Source organism: Vicia villosa, linkage group LG1 (genome assembly GCF_029867415.1).
Source record: "Vicia villosa cultivar HV-30 ecotype Madison, WI linkage group LG1, Vvil1.0, whole genome shotgun sequence".
NCBI classification, from domain to species: domain Eukaryota; kingdom Viridiplantae; phylum Streptophyta; class Magnoliopsida; order Fabales; family Fabaceae; genus Vicia; species Vicia villosa.
Window position 1 is genome coordinate 541,159 of NC_081180.1, and position 15,654 is coordinate 556,812.

Here is a 15,654-nt window from a genome sequence, read left to right on the forward strand (position 1 = left end):
TATTTTTTACCGAAAACTTTGAAATGTAAGAGTTTTATTGAAAATTTCAAAATTTCCAATAAAAGCTCTTATAATTTTTACCAAAATTTTTGAAATATACAAATTTTTATTAGAAATTTCAAAAATGTTGGTAAAATTCATACCGGCAATTTAAAAATAAACTACCCAAATTTTGGTTCGTTACTAAATTTTTTTAATAAACTACCGAAAATTTCATTCCCACAACTTAACTCAAATTCTAATGCAATGGCTTTATGATTTTCCATCAATAGTGCCCGTTACACCTAGTAGAAGTGACTTACATCACCACTTATATTCTGAATGGTGTCCTAGATTACAGATCTACTTAGACAATTGTCTTTCTGATCTGTCACCCGTATGCATCCAAAAACTAATTAAGTTTTTTTAACCACGTTTGGCCTCGTATTCTTCCTCCTAGTGTTGAATTTTGTAGTATTCCTATTTTTGTTTATTAGCATTGGCTGCAAATGCTTCTTCTGTGGCTTTATACTACGAACCAGTCAAAATAGTAGCATAATTATAAATGTAATATGTAAAGGAAACTAACAGTACTTTTAAAAACAAAATACGAAACTAACAGTAAACAGATACTCAAGAGGATGAAAAGTTTGACCGATAAAATATCTCAGATTCCATCAATGTCTACTAATTTCTTTTTCAGCATTCTATTTTTTACGAGGATGTTAGGGGCTGGCAATTGTTCATGGTAGCTAAAAAATATACAAATACAACAATAAAAAATTTTAAAAAAAAAAGCAAAATCTTTCATCCTATACAAGAAATCACTACTGGTATTACCACTTGAATCGAATTCTTGTATGGTATAGTACAATTAACTAGTTTTCCAAACCACTTGTATCATCAGTTTCAATATCACCATGCCACTTGTTGCATTCCCCGGCAGATGTCATATTGCTCAGTATAAAACTGGATTTGCATCATTCATTGCGGATTGAATAATATTTATCCCAGAGAGCTTGGTTTTTTGATATTTCATTCATAAGGTTCTTGAACTTGGCACTGCAATCTCCACCACTGCATGATGCAAATACAAAAAAGACATACACCTTTCAGATAAAAGTGTTTTCAACAAACAGATAATAGTGATGATTTTATTATAGTACATCATTAGTGCAAAATAAATAGCTTGGTTCACATAAGGAAACAAATACAAACCTTATGCGGTTCAAGGAAGCAATAGCTCGGAGTGCACTTCGGATCATGTCTTCATTGCGATCTACTTCTTGCTTGACTGCATCTTGCTTTGGCCTAAAGTTGATAGTCTTCTGGAGAGGATCAACCAGTGAATCCAACACTGAAAGGTGAAATTCAAGTTAGAAAAAGAGAAAGCTATACGATAAGATCATAATACTTTAACATAGGCAACATAAACCTGCCAAGACTGCAGAAGGACACTTGTCAGCTAGTTTTGAAAGAATCAGGTGACAAGGCATTTTAACATCATAATGATCTGAAATAAAAATAAAATAAAACAAAGTATCAATAAATTAGTACCAAGATAATCACATGCATCTATAAATAGAATCAACAACACCAGTCCAGAAGCAACAATAAACTAACGTATATTCAACAAGTTTAGTGGAACAAAAAGGCAGCCAGAAGCTATAGAGCTCCTGTTTGTATCTAGGGCCTACTGCTATATGAAAAAAGATCCGATGTACTAAGTTTCCTAAGCTTAGTAGTGTGGCAAACAAACATGGTAAAGTTCCCTATGCTTGGATAAATGGATGAAGAGTAAATATAAAAGCAAATATGTTGGAAGTCATAACATAAAATTAAATATGGGAAACATGATCATGAAATGTAATTTGCTGGGATGGGAGAAAGATTATAACAAAGGCTCACCATCCAAACCAGATTTAAGATAAGGAACAATGAATGATGAGGGGTTCAGCTGATCAAGACAACCATCCAGCAATGTGTCTACACATTCAAAAGCCGCCTTCCTCAATTCAAGCCCATCATCCACAGTATGCTTGAAAGGACCAAGATCAACTGTCCTTATCAGTTCTTGCTGTCAAATATTTATCATAAAATCAGAACACCTCCAATAATATGAGACCTTGTATTTTCTATCATCAAGCCATTGTAAAATATTAAAACTACTCAAAAAGTGCATAGAATCAAATAAAAGCAAATGTCACATTTATATTGTCATATCATGTTATCAACAGAATTCTACAAAACAGAATGCCATATTACATGTTACCTTTACAATTGTTTGATCATAAAGAAGAGGCAACAGATCAGGAAGAAGCCCCTTGATAAGGTTTGGTTTATTGTGTGCAAATGTGCTCAGAGCCAAGACAGCAGCTCGCCTAACATGCTGCATGCTCACAATAAAAATCAGCAACAATAAAGTTGAAACCAAACAAACAATATGCCAATACGCCCCAAATAGACCATAAAAAGAAAACGTATTTGGCCACTGATTAGGAAGTCAATGTTTAGAATTTAAACAACCTCATTAGTTATTATACATATGCTTGCATTCTTTTTAGGGAAATGTTAGTAAACTTTTAGAGGGAGGGGAAAATGTTAGAAGTGAACTTTTAGAGGGAGGGGAAATTGTTAGAAGAAAACTTTAAGAGGGAAGGGAAAATGTTAGTAGCATCCATTTTTTAATCAGTAGTGTTACTCACCACTTCTTCTATAAAGTGACTCTAGAAAATCAACATCCAAAGAAAATTTTGTTTCATTACTTTATCAATATTCAGTAAGTTGATTAGAACTTACCCTGTCATTATCCCTGATAAGCATCAGAAATGATGATATTTCAGGGTATATGATTGCATCTATCTTCTCTGGACGTTCAACTATAGAGTACTTCACAGCTATAACAACGGTAGCCCGAGTAAATGCAGCTGGACTGCTTGTTCGTACCTATAAAAATTAGAATGTACAAACATAACCATCAAATATAAAATATGCAGGGCACAAGCAATAGTACACAGTACAAAGATAAAGTTCAGATACCTTGAGGGCAGGAACAAGTTTTAAAGGTTCAATAAGCGCAATTTTTCCTAGACACTCGGCCACGACATTGCGCACCCCCTCTTCCTCACTTTCACAGTGGTTAAAGAGTAAATTGAGTATTTTCTCCACACTAGACTCTTGGAACTCTGCTTTATCTACAGACTGTCTCACAATTACCTGCAAGGGAAAGAGAGTTGCATATATATTTGTAAAATCTAAAAAAGTCCTCATAATCATACACACACACAATAGGAAAGAAATGATAACCAGACAGATACAGCTTGTTCAAGGGCATATTATACCTCTTTCAAAGAATGAAGCAGGAGATATTGTTTCTTCTGCTGATTATCAATCTGATTCAAGATAAATGGCAAGTACTTGGGAAGATTACCAACAGCAATGTTACCAAGGGCATAAGAGGCTGCGGACTTTATCTCTTCAAAGGGTGATTGGAAAGACTCGATTACAACATTTTCTATATGTGCATGTACGCTTAGATCCTTCCTTCTGCCAATTTCTCCCAAACATAGAAGCCCAAGGTGCTGCTTAGCCTTTAAAAGAGAAAAAGCATAATGATTAGTACATTACAAACAAGGAATAATCTGAAAGTAAAACTGCCGTGGTGATGTACTTCAATTTTAGTTCAGATAAAAAAAGTATCAGTATTGCATAGTTCCACCATATATTCTAAAGGTATGCTAAATTTTTCATATTAAACTCTGAAGATACAGAAACAGAAAGCAAGTCATAGGAAAAACGAGGGGAGTGAAACGAAAAAATAATGGCAAAAACTAATAGCAGTCCAACAATTATATGCTTTAAGATCAGATTGAATTGGAGCAAGCAGGCCCTGTATAATGCATTGGTGGATTATTAAGAAAAAAATCACTACAGAGCAGATATACAGGAGAGAACTTACTGAGTTGGGGCTGCTGTCATCCTTGAGAATGTCAGTGAGCATTTTCACAGTAGATGTGCACTTCTGATCACCGGCGGCAAGGCACAGAACAGCCACACATTGAGCAATTGAATGCAATGCTTGTTTAGCAATGCCACCAGATTGTGGAGAAGGCTTGGCACATGCAAGCAGCGACTCCAGCAGAGAATCAAAACTTGTGTTTGCAGAATAGACTAAAGCAGCAAAAAAGTTTTGTAAGGCCTGCACATTCAGCAAAAAGAAAAAAGAAAAACAATCTGAGCACGTGTGCTTTTAATATCATATAAAACGGGAAATGCTTATTCAACTTAGAATTGGGGTTTAGAGTTAGACCTAACTCAACCCACATATTTTGTGAGAGACGCTCACTACTAATTAACACTTTTCAAGCCATACCACTAGGGTTGAGCCAAGGTTTTGAACCCTCACATTAAAGTTACAGTCCCACATTGTTTTTTGGCGGGCTTTGCCGGGGTGGCATACCCATTTTGCACCCCTATTTATTTATCACTGTTCAATGTGGAATTTTCAACAAGTCACAAGCATAAAATTACCAAAAGTGCTTGCCCCTGCAGTAATGAGCTTCTTATTAATGTTAGAGCTTGGGGAAGAACTTTATTTCTAACAGCCAATGCAACGCTTTGACTTGATCTCTCATCACCCATCAGTGTGCAGCATAGCTCCAAGGCAAGAGCAGTCATATGCAAGTCAGAATCACTAAAACACAAGCAACAAAAGTAAGAAAAATAAGCCTGGGTCAATCAATCCATGTCACCGGTGAAGATGTACAAAGAGTAGATTTGTAGGACAAACCTAATTAGTCCGGACAGTTCTACAATAATAACTTCATAGGCAGATAAACCAATCTTATCACCATAAGCAACTATGAGTGAATTTAAGGTTCCCAAGGTTGCCTGCCTTAGCGCACGATTGGCCTGTTAGCAAACAACAACAAAAAATTTCAATGTTTCACCCCTTATGATGGGAAATTCTCAGAAATATGAGGCAAATCGACTTCAAAAGCAAATGCAAGTACAACAAGAAATGGCAATAAAATACATTACAAAATAATTAACAGTTTACTGAGAGAAGAGTTACGTACTTTTCGTAGGAAAGCAGTCAACTCTGCTACTACCTGCTCCAGGACACATGACAGATCTACCCGAAGTGGAGAAGTGGCAATAACGGCTAATGCCTGCGCAGAAGATACACAGGCAGTGAGGACAACTGTTACTAGAGCTAAATAACTTTCTAGTAAGAGTCTATGAGCACAAGACAAACATAGCACAATAGCCTTCTCAAATAATGCATATACCCACATACCACTCTTTGGATTGGGAGTTCATTCCCCAGTTTGGTTTAGGTATATAGGTAAGTAATAAAATTCTTACCAAACTGATTTAACCAATCCAGTGATAGAGTTATTTAACTCTTAATTGCATCGCCACAGCTCAACTAAGTTTAGGGAACATTGGCAAAATTTAGAGAAACATACAAAAATATCCATGACGATTCAACGGCAAATTCAAGCAAACCTGAAACCTATATGATTAATTGCAAGTTTCTTAAGTTGATTTTCAGTGTTTTTAGTTCCTTTATGATTCCTGCTTCAAGCAGAGAAATATATGATCAACGGTACTGGAGCAGTAGACTAGAAAATAAATAATGTGTGCAAAAAGTATTGACATGCTGCTACAAAAAAATGAATGGAGGAGCATATGACCAATCGCTAGTTTGGAATGTTTATGACAAAACAGTTGTGCCACACGTTTCAGTAACTCTGTATCGCAAGACAGACAACATAATGATGAGGAAATGATTTATAAATCAATTTGAGGGAGGGATAGTCAGTTTTTATTATTAAAAATTGTAGAAGCAAAATTCCAACATTTGGAAATTAAACTTAACCACTAGGCTTGTTTGTGTTAGTGGAATATTGATTTTGGAAGGAGAGATCTGAGGCTGCCTTAATTATGAGTTACAACTTATATTCATCCTTTATTTTCCTAACATCGGTACATATCAAGGGTAAGGAAAATCTCTTCAATAACATCATATTTTCTCTTGCAATCTATCTCAAATCTCTGAACCAATATCTAATCATTTTGTTTGGATTTGAGAGGAACAGTTTGTATTCATTATTTATGTTCCTAACCTGGATATATCGCATGGTACATACAATCAAAAGCCTAGGAAGATCTCTTCAATGACATCGTATCTTCTCTTTCACTCTTTATCATATTTCAGAGCCTCTATCTAAACAATTAGTTTGGACACTGGATCTTGTGAAGTAGGGAGTGGCAACCAACAAAACAAGTCATGAACAGGTGCAGTTTCCCCATATTAGCCAATATCATTATTACTATACCATTTACATTTTTTCTATAGCAGAAGTTGTAAGCCACAACTGTTTATAGAATTTTAAACTACAGAGTTCAATAGGTCAACCTTGACAGCTGTAAGTCGGGTTATCTCATTCCCCATCCTATCAACAAGCACAGGAAGGCATGCAGGTAGTTCTGCATTTAGATGGTCACCAAATGTTGACACAATTAGGCCCATGCAGGAGATAGCACATTCTTTAACCTCCTGGAGAAAAAAGAAGTTAAGCATGATAAAAACAAAACAAAAAAACTGTTCTACAAAATATCTTACTAACCTGATCCTGATCTTGGTTTATTAAGCGCGACATAATGCCATTATATATGGGATGGACATATGGTCTGAAATCAAAACCAGAGCCCTACACAACAATATCATTCGGATTGTTAGAAGCAGGTGTAACATTATTTCACAGTCGGGAGAGGATATATGCACACACCTCAATGTTAGGTCGCACAACACTAACAAGTTCTCCACACACCCTCAAGGCCTCTGCTGTGACCTTGTAATATCGGTCACCAACAGCTGATAACACAGGAGCAGAAAGAGCCTAAAAAAATAAACAGACAGTTATGAAATACTGCCATATAATTTGCACACACATTGATTTGGCAAAACATTCCTTCAATAGAAGAATTTAACAAACAAATCTAAACCAATAAAGAGTGTCAAAGAACAACTCTAAGTAAAGGCTTTTGCAGTATGGAAACCGAGGAATGGATTTTAAATAGACACAAAATTATTGCATGAAGCCACTCATTTAACTTAGAATGAAGAGAAAGAGACAGACAATACTTTAAATTTCTTGTTGCCTACATCGAGAGTAATTAAACGGCCAAATCAACCATTAGGCCTAACATTGAAAAGATTGTAGTAGTGGCAACACGGTTAACTAGGATACGATACCTCGTCAGAACAACAATTGAACCAAAAGCTTGAGTTATTGAATACAAAAAAAGTGCTTTTTGAAATAAATAATATTTTATTTCATAGATATTAAGTGACAGAGTTAGAAAAAGAAGTGGACTATGAGCAAAAAAAATATAACCAACACCAACCATGTCCCACTAGGTGAAATCAGCTACATACATTTAATGATGGCATATGAGTTAATAACAACCAACAACAATACTAACTATGGATGAAAATGAAAGAAAACATGGGAATGGCAATAAATAAAATAGCAGGTAATAATAATTTCGGAGAAGCATGTTATGGTTTGACCTTTCTAATACTATAATCAATTTTTTAACTTTCCAATCCAAACTATGTGAAACAGGACAACAAACACTCCAACCAATAAAATCATAAAGTAAAGATGCTACCATTTTTTTAAAAAAAATAATGGAGAAAAGAGATTTTTTTATGGTAGCTCTAAAAGTAGAAAACACAAATTAGGAATTTCTTAATAACTTGTGACATGTATCTCCATAATATATTGAATCCGTCTAGGCACTACCATTTCCCCTAAAATACAAGTGGTGAAACCAATAGAGTAAATTAAACAAATCCTCATGTTGTTTACCTTGATGTAAGGGTGGAAAACATCAGGAGAATGTGAAGATAATACCAATCTTGTAAATATCAGGGCTTCAATCTTTAAATTTGAGGTAGAAGATTTGTCCTGAAAAGCAAAATAATGACAAAAATAAAGAGCAATGGGAGAAACTGCATGAGTAAAGAAACATTTAATTCAAGATAATACTGCTTACATTTAATGCTTTTTCAATTCCAGGAATGAGTGACCCAATATGGTCTGCAAGACAGTTGGGCAACACAACCACGAGTTCTTTCAAAACAGAAAAGGCACCAACCTGCATAGACAACTATACTTAAAATCTGAAGACTCAAAAATGAATATCAACTTTTACTGACCACTACCTTTGTTTTGATAGATTTTTCCCGCAACTGCCTATTGATAGATTTGACAATCTTTGACAGTTCTTGCTTCAACAACCATTTAGGACTGCATTGCATGTCAGTGTTAAGACAGTCAATTTGTGCCACACAATATGAGTTATGAGGTAATTGTAAAAATTGGGCTTAACTAAAGGAAAAGTGAGAAAGCTTGTTGACCCATATATATTTTAAGATCTGAATGCATATTCATACATAAACAAAGCTGTAGCTAAACTATTTAGATCATATGCAAAAATGAGAATTTCTGTACAACTTCACCCTAAGGAACAATTTTCAGATGTAAAATTTGTAGTGTTACATCTGTAAAAGCAGCAATGAAGCCAAAGATACCAGTCATAACAGAAGCGCTATAAGATAACAAATGAAGTAGGATTCAAATCTCAAGAGAGCTACTGGTTCTTCTGGAAAACATCCTGTTGGAATTATTATGGCAAAACTGAATGTTTATTTCACTAGGAAGAGCACCCCTTTTATAGGAGTAATACATCAACTCCTTAAACAAAGGAGTGATATACTCAACAATAAATGGGTAATATTTTTAATATCTTTTACACCAACTCTATATATAACATTAAATTTTACAGATACATACAAGTATTATTTGACTGAGCATCGTAAGATTTAAAAATACCTACAAGTGCAGAAGTAATTAAATTAGAAAGTATAGGCACCCATCACATAAAGTTTCCAACAAAAAATAAAACAAAAACAAAATTAGAAACAAAGTACTTTCATACTAGGAAAGACAAACAACCTCGTTTCATTTGCATCAGTCTGCCCTTTTGTGACATTCCCAGTTTGACGCAAGAGCTCGATGAAAGTATTAAATACATCCATCTGCAACATATGCATGTCAGACAAACAACCCGGGGTCATAAAAGACAAAAGAAACAGAAGACCTATTCTGATCTACCTTGACATTCTCTTCTCTCTCTTTAAATCTGTCAATCAGTTTTGGACAAGCCTGCAAGGTAGAAAATTGAAGTTTAGACCGTCATGTAACTAAAGATTTTAAGTTTATAACAGGTAGTGAACAGCCATACACACAAACAGTTGCACAGTTTCTTTGGGATAAAGGAAATTTTATTGGAAGAACATATGGATACCAAAGTTCCTGATCAAACTACAAATCTAGTAGACCAAATGTTTACTCACTACACACAGGGATAAGATGATGCAGGAGCAGCAAGACCTCGGAAAAATAAAGAAAAGAATAGTGTATTTACAAATTACAAATAAGTGCACATAAAGTTACCTCGTCATACAGCTTTGAAAGCATCTCAGGACGAGAAACAATCAATGCGGCTAAGCATTTAGCTGCTGCTCTGCGAACTTTCCAGCTGGCATCTTCATCATCAGTATATTCATTTGCACTCTCACTGGAAAACAATATTGCATACATGGCATGATTATTAACAAGAAAAATATTATGCAAATATGATACCATACAGGTAACCAAGTGAACCGAAAAGGCACAAGTCACATACTCATCCTCCTCCTCTTCATGACCTTCATCATCGGTATCCTCCTCCATGTTGTCAGTAAAGTTTGGGTCATAACTAAGATATGCTAGTGCCAGATGAAGAATTTCATCACAATAAACAGAAATGTCCCTTGGACACCTTAGGAGAAAGCTTTCTAGAGCCTAGAGCAAAGTTTTGACAATATTAAATACGTAACCAATAAGGTATCATAAATATACATGCAAACATTTCATAATACGGAGTTATGGATGATAAATAAATATAGCACCTGCAAACTGTACTCACGAAGCTCTTCATCATTTTCTGAGGCAGTAGTACAATAGTTAATTAGGACTGGAACTGTATCTCCAAGATGGGGCCCAAATCGGTAGCCAACTGCTCGACTGAAACAACAAATAGTTCAAATCTGTTACTACAAACGTTCCTTTTTCAGCCAGTGTTAATAAACAGTGGTTGTGACGGAAGGCAACGCCATACCCGAGTGTTATATAAGGGTAGTAATGATATGTCGCCATACCACTGGGTGCTATAAGGTTAGGAATGATATGTTGTCATTTTACAGTTTATATTTATTATGTAGCTGGTTATTATTTCTATACAGCCTACCTATTATAAATTTACAAATGCGAGTGATTTATTTCAACCACAATGTGACTTCCACTGTTTGCCTATATAATGCAATGGGCAATCCGCTATAAATGACAGTGGCCTTTTTGGTTTTTCACCATTTCCACTATCTGCTAGTGATAATACTGTTTTCGACATAAAAAAGAAAGTGAAGCTAGAGGGAGAAAATAATGTGAAGAGATTCCTAACCTTATAGCACCAATCATTTGTATATTTGTACGGGTCATATCAGACTTGACAGCTTTATATTTCAATTTGGTAACAACTTCAACTGTTGCCCTTGCCAATAAATCATCTGACAAACTTGAAGAAAGAGATGCTGACAAGAAGAAAAATAACACATTAAGCAAATTCAGTTTTGCACTTTGGCTTTAACTGACAACATTTCTGACTAAAGTAAAAAGAGGTCACTTAGGGGTTGATATCATATGTGGTTTTAGTAAAACTGTGCATGTTTGGTTGATCGAGATCAAAATTTAATTTTGACTCCAATCCTCGTTTTAACAAATATCTTTTATGTTAAGTTAAAACATTTATGCTGGGTTTTTGTGCCAAAAATTCTTTTACAATAACAGATAATTGAACATAAATCACTTCATTTCAAACTCAAGTTTGGCCAAATCGATTATACAAAATCAAGTTTATTCAGAATTGTGCTTGTCAAATATTCACCCAAACAACAACTTGGAGTGTCAGGATTGATTTTTCCTCCTCCCATGCATAATTTTAGTAAAAATATAGATGTTTGGTTGCTTTGAATTAAATTGTATTTTTACCATCAAACCTTTATTTTACTAGAAGTAACGAAAAAGTAGGGTCTGCATTAGGTTAAAAAATCAACACCGAGTTTTACAACAATGCTGCTATTAGAGTAAAAACATTTGAATACAATCACTTCATTTCAAACTCAAATTTGAGCTAATCAATTTATAGTCAAACAAACTCGAAGAACGCAAGTTATCAAATACTCGCCGAAACACAAATATATCTATCAATTACTGAATCAAAGTTGTCCCAGATGTTAGATGCAACAAAAACTGATGGTAAAAGTTAACTCTAACCATCAAAGAAATCAACAGGATCAGATCAGAAAATAAAATAAAAAATCACTGATGGGAAAAGTTGAGAAATTGTTAACTCTAACCAACTTTCTTGCAAAAGGGTATTTAAAAAAGATGATTCGTCAAATTCAAATGTCTTACCAAGGCATGCAACAGTCTTCTTACGCACAGTAGCTTGGTTAGAGTTCAACTGCGAAAGCAGGGAACTTAACAATAGTTCATGGTCAGCTGCCATTAGATTCCCAAATTTATGAAGGACGTCACATAAAATATCCAGGCATTCACATTTAATCTCTGTGCTCATATCCTGTGGGCATTCACATGAAAGAAGATTCATAATGGAATATAACTTTAAAAAGCACTAAACAAAGAGTTCATGACTAATTAGTAATTATAATTAACATGTACGCACATGAAAGAAAATAAACTTATGTTCATAAATTATAAATTAACAAAAAGCCTTTAACCAACATTCTATTTTATCTATAAACAAAATGCCTATGTGAGATTTAGATTCTTAAGACTGCCAAGGGTGGCAGTGATGTGCAAATGAGTACAAAATGGGACATATTATGCCCTATTGTTGGAATTTCCGCCTTCATTGCAGTCCTCCCCTAGTCGCCTAAATTGCGGCATTTGGCTTGCCTTCATTGCAGCCTTCAAAAATTCTTCATTGTGTTGGGTTTGAAGGGGTGGATTTAGTCCACATTGCTTAGAGATATGGTCTGCGTTGTGCTTATAAGTGAGGGCAATCCTCACCTTACAGTAGAGGAAAAAGGTCCTGGGCAGTCTTTCAGTATAAATCTAAAAATGTAAAATAAGAGTGACAGAAATTGAATTTTGTTTGGAAAAATTTGTGTTTTCTTGAATTCGTATTATAACAAATGAGAGGCCAGAGAGTACAAACTGACTATTCTAAAGATATACATTACAGAAAGATATAAACCAGTGAGAATGGAAGTTAATAAATGTGGAATTAGGGCGATATATGCACAGATGGGTTGCTAAGTTTCATGGACTTACTTTGCCAGTAATTCCTTTAATCAATTGTGGAGAGAGAAGACAGAGAATAGATTGTGCAAGGGGTTGGGTAGAAACTTCAGCCACAACCGTCTTCAAAGCTATGCTAGCAGTGTCCCGATGTTGATCCTTCCCATTTAGTATTTTTTCACACAACTGACTGCTCATTTCCACAACCCTTGCCTCATTCATCTTCCTCACTAATGGAGCAAGGCTGCAATTTTTAACAAAATGAACAAATTAAAACATCACTTATACTCTATCAATCATTATTTTATTTTCTAACAGCAACCTGAAGGTCAAGAATTCATAATATGAGCGAAAAGATGTACCATTTAACAGCAAGTCCAGAAACATCACCAGCAGCATCATCAAGCTGTTGTATGATGATATTTTTCAATTTAACTTCAAGATCAGCATCAGCCCTAAATGTAGGTTTGCTCAACTCATTAAGCAAATCAGATGTAGCCATATATCTGTAATCTTTATCCTTCCCAGTCATCTACGAGAAATTGAAAACCACAAAGAAACAATTGAATTAAAATTCTATAATAATTCATATACCTACCTACCACAACAAGCACGCACACAAAAGCACTTAAAATAAAAGTACCTTTTCAAGTATACCAGGTAAAGCAATGTTCGTCATTTTTGCAGAACTGTATTCGTAATGTGGAATGTTAGCGATTAATCAGCAGCAATGAGAGAAACAACTAGTTGAAAATAAACAATCAGATTGTTTGATATATCAATCTCTATAAGCAAAGGATTGAAAATAAAGCGAAGATATCGATTGTGTTGATTAAGAAAAAGGAATATCGGAGAAGAGAGGGATAGAAGCATACCGGAACCGGAACCCTAGGGCGAGAGTGGATCAGAGGTCGGAGGTGGAAATCGATGAATAAAGATGCGGGATGAGTTATCGGTGTTGTAGAGTTGGAACTTGGAAAGCAAATGCGACTCTCACTATTCACTCTTCCTTTTAACTCCAAACTCTTTTTGTTTTATTTCATTCTAATAAAACCCTACTATATTGCCTTTTTCCTGGATGTTTATCTCCTATTCCTTTTTTTTTTCTTTTTCTCTAAATTGTGAAATTTAATGAAAAATTATTGATGATGTATAATTTATTAAAGATAAAATAGTAATATCAATTATTTATTGGGTCATGCTAAGGGGACATGTTAAGGATATTAAAATTAGAAAAAGTTAATTGTAATTAAATGTGATACAGTCATATTTAAAATTTCGAGACATTGAATGCACATGTTTCAAGAAAATATTTATAGTCTATAAATAGTTTATTAACGTGTGCCCTTAGGGCACATGTTAGCTTTTCCCTTATTTATTTAATATAATAAATTATTTATTTAATATAATAGTAATATTTCTACTAGTATAAATATTCTCTTTGGTTTATGTAAATACACGTCAATTTATTTTGAAAGATATAAGTGTTATCATTCTATTTTCTTTATTTCTCTTAGTTTGATAGTATAACTTTTTTATTTGAAATAAAAGAATATATATTATATTTCAAAAACAACTACAAAGCAAAGCGATCGACTACGATCTAGCCCCAAACAAAGAAAACAAACTATAGCATGAGTAAAGCTAGCTTACTCCTATGCTTAGGTTTCATCCAACCTCTATGCACAATCGTATCTATAGTTTTTCTAAGAACACTATTTATATCATATACATTGTTTCTATAAAAAACAATAGCATTTCTATAAATCCAAACAGCATAAACGGCTTCAACTATAGAAATCTTCAGCATATCATGACTGAATCCTTTCCCTCTAGTTTGGCTTACAATCCACTTTATTTCCTCTTGCCAAATGCTCGGTGTATGATTTATGTCCAACCATTGCAGAATTCCCTTCCAAATAACAGATGTGATCCTGCATTCTATCAAAAGGTGGTTGAGATCTTCAGTGGCATCATTACACAGACAACATTGCTCAGTTTGCAACAGCCCTAAGCGCTTCAATCTAGCTTTGGTAGCCAAACGATCTTGGCAAGCTAGCCACATACATACCACTAACCTGGGCCTAGCAAGATTATGTTGAATTAATGTGCTCCAGCTCACTTTACTAGCAACAGGATTAAGGCAATCATACATTCTTTTCATAGAGAATTTACCATTGTTCTTCATCTGCATCCATGTCTGATGGTGATCTCGAGCACCATCCCTCCTATCCAAGATTGCTCTCATGATCCAAGTGTTGGCAGTAGGTATATTAGCATTCCAGATAGTATTATTTTTCATATAGTATAAGTGAACCCATTTCACCCACAAATTGTCAATTTTCATAGCAATATTCCAAAGGCATTTCAATAAAGAGACCTGATTCCAAGTGCCCATATTAATAAGGTTCATACCACCCTGCTTGATTGGTCTGCAAACCTGATTCCAAGCAACAGGGCTTTTTCTGCTCTTGTCTTTACCTGACCAAACAAAGGCTCTACAAATGGACTCAATTTTATGAATAACAGCTTTGGGCAGCGGAAAGAACATCATCCAGTATTGAGTGATGGCCAAGAAAATGCTTTTGACTAACAGCATTCTACCAGCTATGCTTAACAACTTATCCGACCAGTGCTTGATTCTACTTGTAATCTTGTCAATCAGAGGCATAAAATGGATTATGTGAAGCTTTTTACTGGATAAGGGAACACCTAGGTACCTGACAGGCAAGGTTCCTTCACCAAAATGAGTCTGCACCTTGATTCTATCAATAGTTTCAGCCTCCATGCCACTGCAGAAAAGTTGACACTTCTGAGGGTTAACATTCAGGCCAGTGGAATCTGAGAAATCATTAAAAGCCTTCAGCACACGATTCACAGAGGTATAATCTCCTCTGCTAAAGAGCAGTACATCATCAGCAAAAGAGAGATATGTTATACCAAGCTTCTCACACTTACTATGGTAATTAGAGTCTGGATCAGTTTGCATTTTGGCCATTACTCTGCTCATATACTCCATGATGATGACAAAAAAGCAAGGGGGAAATGGGATCCCCTTGCCTCACCCCTCTATTATAACTTGATTATTAACTAATATCATTAGGGCCGATCCTGGGTCAGGACAAGTAGGCCCATAGCCCAAGGCCTAAAAAATAGGGGCCTCAAATATTTAAATAAAAGCTTTATGAAGTGTAATGATAAATTATTATATATATTATACTTTTAGTTATTATTG

At 34.9% G+C, this 15,654-nt stretch overlaps 1 protein-coding gene across 2 annotated transcripts; it reads right to left on the reverse strand.

The window, feature by feature from the left end:
• Positions 1-621: 621 nt before the first annotated feature.
• Positions 622-13,463, reverse strand: LOC131626012 (cullin-associated NEDD8-dissociated protein 1). Of its 2 annotated transcripts, none has more exons than XM_058896839.1 (29): positions 13,295-13,463; positions 13,063-13,108; positions 12,782-12,951; positions 12,453-12,663; positions 11,571-11,736; positions 10,558-10,687; positions 10,010-10,124; positions 9,745-9,902; positions 9,513-9,636; positions 9,171-9,221; positions 9,012-9,094; positions 8,219-8,303; positions 8,050-8,151; positions 7,863-7,961; positions 6,777-6,887; positions 6,615-6,698; positions 6,404-6,544; positions 5,058-5,150; positions 4,769-4,890; positions 4,510-4,672; positions 3,938-4,177; positions 3,321-3,569; positions 3,019-3,195; positions 2,779-2,925; positions 2,252-2,368; positions 1,888-2,056; positions 1,415-1,492; positions 1,198-1,336; positions 622-1,056 (listed from the first exon to the last, which is right to left on the reverse strand). In XM_058896839.1, exons 2-29 carry the CDS (start codon positions 13,096-13,098, stop codon positions 960-962), a joined length of 3,657 nt encoding a protein of 1,218 aa, XP_058752822.1. In that variant the 5' UTR covers positions 13,099-13,108; positions 13,295-13,463; the 3' UTR covers positions 622-959. The 2 variants fall into 2 exon arrangements, with proteins under 2 accessions (XP_058752822.1, XP_058752824.1); XM_058896841.1 differs by having other exon boundaries at positions 13,063-13,162.
• Between the last annotated feature and the right edge of the window lie 2,191 nt (positions 13,464-15,654).